This window comes from Mobula hypostoma, chromosome 9, assembly GCF_963921235.1.
Source record: "Mobula hypostoma chromosome 9, sMobHyp1.1, whole genome shotgun sequence".
In the NCBI taxonomy this organism is placed as follows: domain Eukaryota; kingdom Metazoa; phylum Chordata; class Chondrichthyes; order Myliobatiformes; family Myliobatidae; genus Mobula; species Mobula hypostoma.
In genome coordinates, this window is record NC_086105.1 from 78,116,540 (window position 1) to 78,130,374 (window position 13,835).

General features: G+C 43.3%; 1 protein-coding gene across 5 annotated transcripts in view; it reads left to right on the plus strand.

Moving 5' to 3' along the window:
• Positions 1-13,148, plus strand: part of LOC134351808 (arf-GAP with SH3 domain, ANK repeat and PH domain-containing protein 1-like) — a 729,826-nt gene extending 716,678 nt beyond the window's left edge. For all 5 annotated transcript variants that reach the window (XM_063058512.1, XM_063058513.1, XM_063058511.1 and 2 more), the window contains exon 30: positions 11,159-13,148. In XM_063058512.1, coding sequence (XP_062914582.1) covers positions 11,159-11,233 — 75 coding nt within the window. In that variant the 3' untranslated portion in view covers positions 11,234-13,148. The remainder of the gene's footprint in view (positions 1-11,158) is intronic.
• Positions 13,149-13,835: the final 687 nt, after the last annotated feature.

Consider the following 13,835-nt stretch of genomic DNA (forward strand, 5'->3'; position numbering starts at 1 on the left):
TAAGAAGGAAATTAGGAGAGCCAGAAGGGGCCATGAGAAGGCCTTGGCTGGGAGGATTAAGGAAAACCCCAAGGCATTCTACATGTATGTGAAGAGCAAGAGGATAAGACGTGAAAGAATAGGACCTATCAAGTGTGACAGTGGGAAAGTGTGTATGGAACTGGAGGAAATAGCAGAGGTACTTAATGAATACTTTACTTCAGTATTCACTATGGAAAAGGATCTTGGTGATTGTACTGATGACTTGCAGTGGACTGAAAAGCTTGAGCATGTAGATATTAAGAAAGAGGATGTGCTGGAGCTTTTGGAAAGCATCAAGTTGGATAAGTCACCAGGACCGGATGAGATGTACCCCAGGCTACTGTGGGAGGTGAGGGAAGAGATTGCTGAGCCTCTGGCGATGATCTTTGCATCATCAATGGGGATGGGAGAGGTTCTGGAGGATTGGAGGGTTGCGAATGTTGTTCCTTTATTCAAGAAAGGGAGTAGAGATAGCCCAGGAAATCATAGACCAGTGAGTCTTACCTCAGTGGTTGGTAAGTTGATGGAGAAGATCCTGTGAGGCAGGATTTATGAACATTTGGAGAAGTATAATATGATTAAGAATAGTCAGCATGGCTTTGTCAAAGGCAGGTCGTGCCTTATGAGCCTGATTGAATTTTGTGAGGATGTGACTAAACACCTTGATTAAGGAAGAGCCATAGATGTAGTGTATATGGATTTCAGCAAGGCATTTGATACAGTACCCCATGCAAGGCTTATTGAGAAAGTGAAGAGGCATGGGATTCAAGGGGACATTGCTTTGTGGATCCAGAACTGGCTAGCCCACAGTAAACAAAGAGTGGCTGTAGAAGGCTCATATTCTGCATGGAGGCCGGTGACTGATGGTGTGCCTCAGGGATCTGCTCTGGGACCCCTTCTCTTCGTGATTTTTATAAATGACCTGGATGAGGAAGTGGAAGGATGGGTTAGTAAGTTTGTTGATGATACCAAAGTTGGGGGTGTTGTGGATAGTGTAGAGGGCTGTCAGAGGTTATAGTGGGACATTGATAGGATGCAAAACTGGACTGAGCAGTGGCAGATGGAGTTCAACCCAGATAAGTGTGAAGTGGTTCATTTTGGTAGGTCAAATATGATGGCGGACTATGGTATTAATGGTAAGACTCTTGGCAGTGTGGAGGATCAGAGGGATCTTGGGGTCCGAGTCCATAGGACGCTCAAAGCAGCTGCACAGGATGACTCTGTAATTAAGAAGGTGTATGGTGTATTGGCCTTCATCAATCGTGGAATTGAATTTAGGAGCCGAGAGGTAATGTTGCAGCTATATAGGGCCCTGGTCAGACCCCACTTGGAATACTGTGCTCAGTTTTGGTCGCCTCACTACAGGAAGGATGTGGAAACCATAGAAAGGGTGCAGGGGAGATTTACAAGGATGTTGCCTGGATTGGGGAGCATGCCTTATGAGAATAGGTTGAGTGAACTCAGCCTTTTTCTCCTTGGAGCAACGGAGGATGAGAGGTGACCTGATAGAGGTGTTTAAGATGATGAGAACCATTGATCATGTGGATAGTCAGAGGCTTTTTCCCAGGGCTGGAATGGCTGCCACAAGAGGACACAGGATTAAGGTGCTGGGGAGTAGGTACAGAGGAGATGTCAGGGGTAAGTTTTTTACTCAGAGAGTGGTGAGTGTGTGGAATGGGCTGCCGGCAATGGTGGTGGAGGTGGATATGATAGGGTCTTTTAAGAGACATTTAGATAGGTACATGGAGCTTAGTAAAATAGAGGACTATGTATAAGCTTCGTAATTTCTAAGGTAGGGACATGTTCAGCACAACTTTGTGAGCTGAAGGGCCTGTATTGTGCTGTAGGTTTCCTGTGTTTCTATGATAATCCTTTCATACCTAGAATCATCCTTGTGAACCTCCTCTGAGCCCTCTCCAATGTCAGCACATATTTTCTTAGATGAGGAGCCAAAACTGTTCACAATACTCAAGGTGAGGCCTCACCAGTGCCTTATAAAGTTGCAGCATCACATCCCTGCTCTTGGATTCTAGACCTCTTGAAATGAATACTAACATTGCATTTGCCTTCCTCACCACCACCTCAACCTGCAAGTTTACCTTTAGGATGTTCTGCATAAGGGCTCCCAAGTCTTTTACATCTCTGATTTTTGGATTTTCTCTCCGTTTAGAAAATAGTCTGCACATTAATTTCTCGTACCAAAGTGCACGACCATGCATTTTCCAACATTGTATTTCATTTGCCTCTTTCTTGCCCATTCTCCTAAATAGTCAAAGGTCTTCTACTGCCTACCTGTTTCCTCAGCACTACCTGCCCCTCCACCAATCTTTGTATCATCTGCAAACTTAGCAACAAAGCCTTCTATTCCATCCACCTAAATTATTGATATACAGCATAAAAAGAAACGGTCCCAACACCGACCCTTGCGGAACAGCACTAGTCACTGGCAGCAAACCAGAAAGGGATCCTTTTCTTCCCACTCGCTGCCTCCTACCAATAGGCCAATGCTCTAACGATGCCAATAACCTTCCTGTATACCATGGGCTCTTAACTTGGTAAGCAGCCTCGTGTGGCACCTTGTCAAAGGCCTTCTGAAAATCCAAATATACAACATCCACTGCATCCCCTTTATCTATCCTACTTGTATTCTCCTCAAAGAATTCCAACAGGTTTGTCAGGCAAGATTTTCCCTTAAGGAAATCATGCTGACTTTGTATTGTCTTGTCCTGTGTCACCAAGTACTCCATCACCTCATCCTTAACGATTGGCTCTAACATCTGTCCCACAAGTGAGGTCAGGCTAACTGGTTTATAATTTCCTTTCTGCTGCCTTCCTCCTTTCTTAAAAAGTAGAGTGACATTTGAAATTTTCCAGTCCTTTGGCACCATGCCAGAGTTCAGTGATTTTTGAAAGATCATTTCTAATGCCACCACAATCTCTAACGCTACATCTTTCAGAACCCTAGGATGCAGTTTCTCTGGGTCGGGTGACTTATGCAGTTTAGGTCTTTCAGCTTTTTGAGCATCTTCTCTCTTGTAACAGTAACTGCACCCACTTCTCTTCTTCACACACTACAACATCAGGCATACTGCTAGTGTCTTCCACAGTGAAGGCGGATGCAAAATACTCATTTAGTTCATCAGCCCATCTCCCTGTCCCCCAATATTATTTCTCCTGCTTTATTTTTTTGCGGTCCTATATCCACTCTCTCTTTTATTTTAACATTCTTGAAAAAACTTTTACTATCCGCTTTGATATTATTTGCTGGCTTGCTTTCATATTTTATCTTTTCCCTTCTAATGATTTTTTAAGTTGCTCTCTGTAGGTTTTTAAAAACTTCCTCATCCTCTATCTTCCCACTAATTTTTGCTTTGTTGTTTGCCACTTCTTTTGCTTTTACAATATCTTTGACTTCCTGTGTCACCCTTGCTTGTACTATTTTACCATTTGAGTATTTTTTTCATTTTTGGAATACACATGTCCTGCACCTTCCTCATTCTTCCCAGAAACGCATACCATTGCTGCTGTGCTGACATCTCTGCCAGCAGCTCCTTCCAATTTACTTTGGCCAACTCTTCTCGCATACCACTGTAATTTCACTTACTCCACAACATCGACAATGTTGTCCCCCAGGAGTCAGTCAGGGTCTTCCCGAACCGGAAACCCTGGATCATTAGTTCTGTGTGATCAGCACTTATAGCGCGACATCGAACTTACATCGCTGGCGATCATCTAGAGCTCAGGAAAAGCAGCTATGATATGCACAAAGCTATCGAGGCTGCGAAACAACAATATAGGGAGAAAACTGAGTCACAACGAATAGCACACTTGACTTGCGGCGAGGGTTGTATACCAACACAGACTTCAAAGCCAAACGTTGTGGCGCTGCCAACATCGCAGCCTCTGTCCCAGATGAGCTCATTCGCTTTTATGCTAGGTTCAATGTCGCTAACTCTGAGCCTCTGAGGAAAGCCACCACTGCAAGTCCCCCAGCACTTTGTGTGTTACTACCAATATCCTCGGTGGCTCACCACAAAGAGCAACCCAGTCATCTCCCTGAACCCTCCCAATACCACCTGTCAGTAATCTTCTGTCAGGTTGAATTCCTCCATTGCTCCCATTAGACATTGGAGCAAAATTAGGCCATTCAACCTATCGAGTCTGCTCCACCAATTCAACATGGCTGATTTATTATCCCTCTCCCTAACTTTTGATATCCTTACTAATTATTCTCACCTGGTCTTACCTATCACCTGCCGGCTTGCACTCCCACTCACCTTCCCCCTCACCTGGTCTCACTTATCACCTATCACCTGTCAGCCTGTACTCCTTCACCCCCGCCCACTCACCTTCCTCTTCACCTGGTCTCACCTCTCATCTGCCAGCTTGTACTCCTTCCTTTCTTTTTCCAGCTTCTGACTTCTTCCTTTCTAGTCTTGATATCGAAGCATTGACTGTTTATTCTCTCCATAGATGCTGCCTGACCTGCTGAGGGTTGGTATGGTAGCATAGTGGATGGTGTAACACTGTTACGGCACAAACAGCCCGTGTTCAATTACCACCACAGTCTCTAAGGAGCTTGTACCTTCTCCCCATGACCATATAGGTTTCCTCTGGGTGCTCGGTTTCCTCACACGTTCCGAAGGTATATGGGTTTGCAGATTAATTAGTGACAGCTCGATGGGGTGGAAAGGCCTGTTGTCGTGTTGTGTCTCTAAATAAATAAAATTTTGTGCATGTAGTAAATAAATAAAAATTAGTTGGCTAATTGCTAATGTGCAAAAGCAGTGGTAGCTGAGAGAACTTGTGGCAGAAATAAAGTTCTTTTTGCTGATATTTATAGCAGGAACGGAAGAGGAAGGCAGCGGTAATAGGGGACTCTATAGTTAGGGGGACAGATAGGTGATTCTGTGGATGCGAAAAAGAAACAAGGATAGTAGTTTGCCTGTCAGGTGCCAAGGTTCGTCATGTTTCTGAGCGCATCCACAATATCCTGAAATGGGAGGGTGAGCAGCCAGAGCTCGTGGTGCATATGCTTCCAACGACGTAGGTAGAAAAAGGGTGGAGGTCCTGAAAGCAAAATACAGGAAGGAAGCTGAGAAGCAGGACCTCAAAGGTAGTAATCTCAGGATTGCTGCCTGTGTCACGCGACAGTGAGTATAGGAATAGAATGAGGTGGAGGATAAATGCGTGGCTGAGGGATTGGAGCAGGGGGGAGGGATTCAGATTTTTGGATCATTAGGACCTCTTCAGGGGCAGCTGTGACCTGTACAAAAAGGACCGGTTGCACTTTAATCCAAGGGGGACCAGTATCCTGGCAGAGAGGTTTGCTAAGGCTATTGAGGAGGGTTTAAATTAGATTTGCAGAGGGCTGGGAACCAAAATGAAGAGGCAGAGAATGGGGAGGTTGGCGCACAAGTACAGACAGCTTGTAGGGAGTTTGTGAGGAAGGATAGGCAGATGTTAGGGCAAAGATGCACTCAGCCTGATGGTTTGAGATGTGTTTATTTTCATGCAAGGAGTAATATAACAAGACAGATGAAGTTGGAACGTGGATCAATATGTGGAACTGTGACGTTGTGGCCATTACAGAGACTTGGATGTCTCAGAAGCAGGAATGCCTGCTGAGTATGCCAGGCTTTAGATGTTTCATAAAGAACAGAGAATGAGGTAAAAGAGGTGGAGGCATGGCATTACTAATCAGGGATAGTGTCACACTGCAGAAAAGGAGAAAGTCATGGAGGGATGGTCTACTCAGTCATTGTGGGTGGAAGTCAGAAATAGGAAAGGGGCAATAACTCTACTGGGTGTTTTTTATAGATCCCCCAATAGTAACAGGGATATCGAGGAGCAGATTGGGAGGCAGATTCTGGAATGGTCAATAATAATAGGGTTGTTGTGATAGGAGATTTTAACTTTCCTAATATTGATTGGCATCTCCTTAGTGGAAGGCGTTTAGATGGGGTGGAGTTTGTTAGGTGTGTTCAGGAAGGTTTCCTGACACAATATGTAGATAAGCCAACTAGAGAAAAGGCTGTACTTGATCTGGTATTGGGAAATGAACCTGGTCAGGTGTCAGATCTCTCAGTGAAGAGCATTTTGGAGGTAGTGACCACAACTCTATCTGCTTCACCAGAGTGCTAGAGAGGGGTAGACAATTTGGGAAAACATTTAATTGGGGTAAGGGGAAGTATGATGCAATTAGGCAGGAACCTGGGAGCAGATGTTCTCAGGGAAATGTACAGCAGATTATGGCAAATGTTCAGGGAACATTTGCATGGAGTTCTGCATAGGTATGTTCTATTGAGGCAGGGAAAGGATGGTAGAGTTAAACAATAGTGGTGTGCAAAGTATGTAGAAAATCCAATTAAAAAGAAAAGCTTACGAAAGGTTAAAGAAACTAAGTACTGTTAGAGCTCTAAAAAATTACAAGGTTGCTAGGAAGGAGCTTAAGAATGGAGTTAGGAGAGCCAGAAGGGACCATGAGAAGGCCTTGGTGAGCAGGATTAAGGAAAACCCGAAGGCATTCTACAAGTATGTGAAGAGCAAGAGAATGAACCATGTGAGAAGCACCAATCAGGTGTGACAGTGGAAACTTGTGCGTGGAGCTGGAGGAGGTGTCGGAGGTACTTAATGAATACTTGGCTTCAATATTCATCAGGGAAAAAGACGTTCGCAATTGTAGGGATAACTTACAGCTGACTGAAATGCTTGAGACGTTAAGAAAGAGGATGTGCTGGAGCTTTTGAAAAGCATTAAGTTAGCTAAGTCACTGGGTCCGGATGAGATGTACCCCAGGCTACTGTGAGAGGCAAGGGAGGAGGTTGCTGAGCCTCTTGCAATGATCTTTGCATCATCAATACGGATGGGAAAAGTACCGGAGGATTGGAGGGTTGCAAATGTTGTTCCCTTGTTCAAAAAAGGGAGCAGAGATAACCCAAGAAATTATAGACCAGTGAGTCTGACTTCAGTGGTGGGCAAGTTGTTGGAGAAGATCCTGAGAGGCAGGATATATGAGCATTTGGAGAGACATAATCTGATTAGGTATAGTCAGCATGGCTTTGTCAAGGGCAGGTCATGCCTTATGAGCCTGATTGAATTCCTTCAGGATGTAACAAAATACATTGATGAAGGTAGAGCAGTGGATGTAGTGTATATGAATTTCAGTAAGGCATTTGATAACGCTGCTTCAGAAAGTAAGGAGGAATGAGATCCAAGGAGACCTTGCTTTGTGGATCCAGAACTGGCTTGCCCACAGAAGGCAAAGAGTGGTTGTAGACAGGTCATATTCTGCATGGAGGTCAGTGACCAGTGTGTTCCACAGGGATCTGTTCTGGGACCTCTCCTCTTTGTGATTTTTATAAATGACTTGGATGAAGAAGTAGAAGGATGGGTTAGTAAGTCTGCTGATGACACAAAGGTCAGGAATGTTGTGGATAGTCTGGAGGGTTGTCAAAGGTTACAGCAGGACATCAATAGGATGTAGAACTGGGCTGAGAAGTTGTAGATGGACTTCAGCCCAGATAAGCGTGAAGTGGTTCATTTCAGTTGGTCCAGTTTGAATTCAGAATATAATATAAATGGGAAGACTCTTGGCAGTGTGGAGAATCTGAGAGATCTTCGGGTCTGTGTCGATAGGACATTCAAAGCTGCTGCACAAGTTGACAGTGTTGTTCAGAAGGCACATAGTGTGTTGGCCTTCATCAACCATGGGTTTGAGTTCAAGAGCCGAAAGGGAATGTTACGGCTATATAAGACCTTGGTCAGACCCCACATTGAGTAATGTGTTCAGTTCTGGTCACCTCTACAGGAAGGATGTGGATACTATAGAGAGACTGCAGAGGAAACTTACAAGGATGTTGAAGCAACACACATCAAAGTTGCTGGTGAACGCAGCAGGCCAGGCAGCATCTCTAGGAAGAGGTACAGTCAACAGCCAAGTCAGGACTAACTGAAGGAAGAGTTAGTAAGGATTTGAAAGTGGGAGGGGGAGATCCAAAATGATAGGAGAAGACAGGAGGGGGAGAGATGGAGCCAAGAGCTGGACAGGTGATTGGCAAAGGGGATATGAGAGGATCATGGGACAGGAGGTCTGGGGAGAATGACAAAGGGGGGGGAACCCAGAGGATGGGCAAGGGGTATAGTCAGAGGGACAGAGGGAGAAAAAGGAGAGAGAGAGAGAAAGAATGTGTGTATTTAAATAAATAACGGATGGGGTACGAGGGGGAGGTGGGGCATTAGTGGAAGTTAGAGAAGTCAATGTTCATGCCATCAGGTTGGAGGCTACCCAGACAGAATATAAGGTGATGTTCCTCCAACCTGAGTGTGGCTTCATCTTTACAGTAGAGGAGGCCGTGGATAGACATGTCAGAATGGGAATGGGATGTGGAATTAAAATGTGTGGCCACTGGGAGATCCTGCTTTCTCTGGTGGACAGAGCGTAGGTGTTCAGCAAAGCGATCTCCCAGTCTGCGTCGGGTCTCGCCAATATATACAAGGCCACATCGGGAGCACCGGAAGCAGTATATCACCCCAGCCGACTCACAGGTGAAGTGTTGCCTCACCTGGAAGGACTGTTTGGGGCCCTGAATGGTGGTAAGGGAGGAAGTGTAAGGGCATGTGTAGCACTTGTTCCGCTTACAAGGATAAGTGCCAGGAGGGAGATCAGTGGGGAGGGATGGGGGGGACGAATGGACAAGGGAGTCGCGTAGGGAGCGATCCCTGCGGAAAGCAGAGAGGGAGGGGAGGGAAAGATGTGCTTAGTGGTGGGATCCCGTTGGGGGTGGCGGAAGTTACGGAGAATAATATGTTGGACCCGGAGGCTGGTGGGGTGGTAGGTGAGGACCAGGGGAACCCTATTCCTAGTGGGGTGGCGGAAGGATGGGGTGAGAGCAGATGTGTGTGAAATGGGAGAGATGCGTTTGAGAGCAGAGTTGATGGTGGAGGAAGGGAAGCCCCTTTTTTTAAAAAAGGAGGACATCTCCCTCGTCCTGGAATGAAAAGCCTCAATCTGAGAGCAGATGCGGCGGAGACGGAGGAATTGCGAGAAGGGGATGGCGTTTTTGCAAGAGACAGGGTGAGAAGAGGAATAGTCCAGATAGCTGTGAGAGTCAGTAGGCTTATAGTAGACATCAGTGGATAAGCTGTCTCCAGAGATGGAGACAGAAAGATCTAGAAAGGGGAGGGATGTGTCGGTAATGGACCAGGTAAACTTGAGGGCAGGGTGAAAGTTGGAGGCAAAGTTAATGAAGTCAACGAGCTCAGCATGCGTGCAGGAAGCAGCACCAATGCAGTCGTCGATGTAGCGAAGGAAAAGTGGGGGACAGATACCAGAACAGGTGCGGAACATAGATTGTTCCACAAAGCCAACAAAACGGCAGGCATAGCTAGGACCCATACGGGTGCCCATAGCTACACCTTTAGTTTGGAGGAAGTGGGAGGAGCCAAAGGAGAAATTATTAGGGGTAAGGACTAATTCCGCTAGACGGAGCAGACTGGTGGTAAAGGGGAACTGATTAGGTCTGGAATCCATACTTATACCCCTTGCCCATCCTCTGGGTTCCCCCCCCCCCATCTTTCTCCCCGGACCTCCTGTCCCATGTTCTGTCATATCCCCTTTGCCAATCACCTGTCCAGCTCTTGGCTCCATCCCTCCCCCTCCTGTCTTCTCCTATCATTTTGGATCTCCCCCTCCCCCTCCCCCTCCCACTTTCAAATCTCTTACTAACTCTTCCTTCAGTTAGTCCTGACGAAGGGTCTCGGCCTGAAACGTCGAACCTACCTCTTCCTAGAGATGCTGCCTGGCCTGCTGCATTCACCAGCAACTTTGATGTGTGTTGCTTGAATTTCCAGCATCTGCAGAATTCCTGTTGTTTACGAGGATGTTGCCTGGGTTGGAGAGCATTCCTTATGAGAATAGGTTGAGTGTACTTGGCCTTTTCTCCTTGGAGCAATGGCTGAGAGGTGACCTGATAGAGGTGTATAAGATGATGAGAGGCATTGATCTTGTGGATAGTCAGAGGCTTTTTCCCAGGGCTGAAATGGCTAACACGAGGGGGCAAAGTTTTAAGGTGCTTTGAAATAGGTACTAAGGGAATGTCAGTGGATGTAAGGGGATATCAGTTTTTCACACAGAGAGTGGTGGGTTTGCGGAATGCATTGCCAATCAGTGGTGGAAGCTGATAGAATTGGGTATTTTAAGAGCCTTTTCGATAGGTAGGTGGAGCTTAGAAAAATAGAGGGCTAGAAGCTGATACAATTGGGTATTTTAAGAAGCTCTTAGATAGGTAGATGGAGCTTAGAAAATTAGAGGGCTATGCACTAGGGAAATTCTAGGCAGTTTCTAGAGTAGGTTACACGGTCGGCATAACATTGTGGGCCGAAGGGCCTGTAATGTGCTGTAAATTTCTATGTTCTATGTTCAGGAGACCGAGGAGAGGCAAAAAAAAAAGAATAAACTATTAATTTTCACCTCAGGACCACATGAATTGTGCTTGCTACTTTGCAGCTTGTAATAGCTGGTGAATGGAGCAAAGGGTCGAATCACTAAAAATCATTGTGTGTGACCTGTCGAGAAAATATCGACCAAAGTCCGAGGTTGAGTGAGAGTAGACCTAGAGGTCATGGGTTAAGGGTGAAAGGTGAAATATTTAAGGGGATCCACTTTGCTCAGATAGTGGTGAGAGTGTGGAATTGTCTGCCAGCAGTGGTGGATGTGAGTTTGAGTTCAACATTTGAGAGAAATTTGGTTAAGAGCATGGATCGGAGGGGTATGGGTTGATGGAACTAGGCAGAATAACAGTTTGGCATGGTCTAGATGAGTTGAAGGGCCTGTTTCTATGCTGTAGTGCTCATTATTCTAGTATTTTTAATTATGTACAAAATAATTTGTATTTGAGCTACATTTGAATCTTGCTAAATTACGCACTGCTTAATTTAGGAAGCTTCAAAGCAACCGATGGTCATCACTTGTTGGACAAGAATTGATAGCAAATAGTAAAAGCTTACTATTGCTAGCCAAAAACATTTTGTTTAGATTTAACGTTCGTAGTGAAGATTAAGTAAAAAAGTGTTTTCTTGTATTCATCTGAATGTCAATTGGTTCAATACTGAATGTTTATATTTCTAATGTTAACAGATTGGTTACATCGAGGGACAGCCTGACAGAAGTGGTGTCTTTCCAGTCTCTTTCGTGCACATTTTATCTGACTAACCACTGAGGAACTTGAGCATCACATTCACAACAGTGGGACCTTCTATTCAACATAATAAAGCAGCCACAGCTTCCCTATTCATGTGCATACTTTGTACATAAATGATCAAAAGTTCTTTTATGCTCACCTCATGAGGTGACTGTATCTATACGGTGTTATTTGCCTTTGCCAGTATTATAGTAGCCTTGGAATCTGGCGCGCCTTACTTGGTGTACTAGAGTCATCCATGGCATCTAGCACTTAATATGCTGTTGATAGGATATATCTCCTGCCTGCTTATCAAACCATAAGCAGTGTCATTTAGTTATTTAACTATATAAGCTTTTATTCTCAATTTCATCTCAGTATTCTGAATAAAAATAGAGTGGTTTTGCTAAGAATACAGCCAGGTTTCAGTTTGCACTGATCATTTTTGTTCTCTTTCTAACATGGATGCTGTGCACACTGTTCTTAATGTACTCATGGAATTGTGTGATTTAATTGTAAGTGGTCAAAGTTACTTGAGAGTGAATGACTGGGGAACTTAAAAATTATTTTACCTCATCTTGAGGCAATATGTAAAGAAATCCGTGCAAGGATTTATTGTCTGTTACATCAGATAACCAACTAAATTGTTCTAGGAGGGCCTTTTGGCAAATCCACTGAAAATACATGAACATTAGGGATTCCAAACTTTTAAGTTTGTTATTAGTATTTTAGAGCAGTGCTTGGATTACTGTTTTAACAGGTTGTTGAAAAATTTCTGTCTCTTCTGCATACATTCCCAATTAACCTTTCATTAGGTTAAATACATTTAAATTCTGTAATAGTCAACACTGCAGTTATATTAGTTGAATATATAACAGTAAGATTTGGAAGTTACGAAGTACCTGGGGGAAAGAGGAGATGGCATTTCCTCCTGGCTTGGAACTCGGTGTCTTGAAGCTGATACTTAATATTGCGACAACAGTGGTGTAGGGGAGGCTCTTAATAATTGGTGTTAACTGCAAGTGGTATATGATACAGACAGCAGCTGTACAGTACATGGTGAATGTGTACAGTTTTCAGTTTTAAATATTAAATTGCATATGTTTACATACTTGGAATTGTGCATCAACGATGTACTATCTTTGTTAGCTGAAGATACCATTCCAAAATCTATTCGTTATCTCTCCCTCCCTTCTCCCCTTAAAGTATTATACATGTATATCATAAAGTGCAGTGTTTCATTGCAAGAAAGACATTTAATACTATTGTTCACGTTACGTCACATGAAATATACTTTACGCTTGAATGTATTCAATCAATTATTGTATAGATAAATAACCATTTAGGGATGGGAGACCAGTGAGATGCTTTACATTCTTTTTAAACATACCTACATATTTCAACCTGGTTACTTGTGCTCTGAAATAGAGAATAAATTGCATTATTTGCACAAATCTTGAACTGCTTGGGAACAAAGTGACAGTGGATCTTGAGTTGCTTACGGCTTTAAGAACTATACACCTTCATATTCGTTGTTGATAATCAGTTATTCCAACTTGTATTAGAGACCAAAAGACAATACAGAATTATCAAGAGGTCTGCTTACATTTCGGATATTTCCAAGAGAAAGGGTGGGTCTTATTATTTCTTTAAAATATTCAGTTCATGTTGGGTTGATCTCAATTCCAAATGAAAGCTGTTTTTCTTTAAAAAGGATGTAATTTAATTCTTAAGGTACATATGCTTGTAAGTAGATATAGATGAAAAGGAATTTAAAACTTCAATTGAATATGATATGTTAACTCTGAGACCAGACTTCTTGCCTGGTGCTGCATTGGGCTTGAATTATGTTCAACTTTTGGCAGTAAAAATCCAATTTTTATTTCTCAATAACATTCATGTCTACTGATTAAGTGGCTGGGTCCCAATTCTCCCCACCCCTTCCCCCTTCCTCAGCAATATGAAAATTTCTGGCCCCAATAATTATGGTAGATGCATTCATTACAAACAACTACAAAAGATACTGGTTCAATTTGGCAGAGTTTGGTTTGCTAGAGCTTTTCATACAAGCCATTGTGCATAAATGAGATTTAATAACATTAAGTATAAGCTCTTCTTGGGCTTCCAGCCGGGTAAGTTATCGATTATAACCACCATTTATATTGATATTGTATTGATACCTATACTCAGCTGGAAGCCCGAGAAGAGTTTATTCATCATGTACGCCAGGAAAGCACGAGATCCTTTTACATGGTTAAGTATGTTCAGAAAGTTGAATTGATCGTGCATTCTGTTTAAAGCCACAATTGTGCGGTTAATAATTCAAATGGATTTATTTAATTTTGAAACTGTAACATGGATTACTTATATGAATGATAAACAAATGCTCTAGTTTTGTCATTAACGTATCCCTTTATCGTGGATTACGTTCCCTTAAAACTAGATAATGTAAATCAGCTGGTACTATCAATCTACTGGATGAAAAGGTGTACAGTATGACTACAGCTTACCATATTGTGTATTTTCATTTTTTAATTATGTACAAGAATTGCTGTAGGAAAATATTTTAAAAAGCAAACTTTGTTTGTGTTCAGATATTATATTGCAACATAAAATCCTGTGACATGTTCCAAA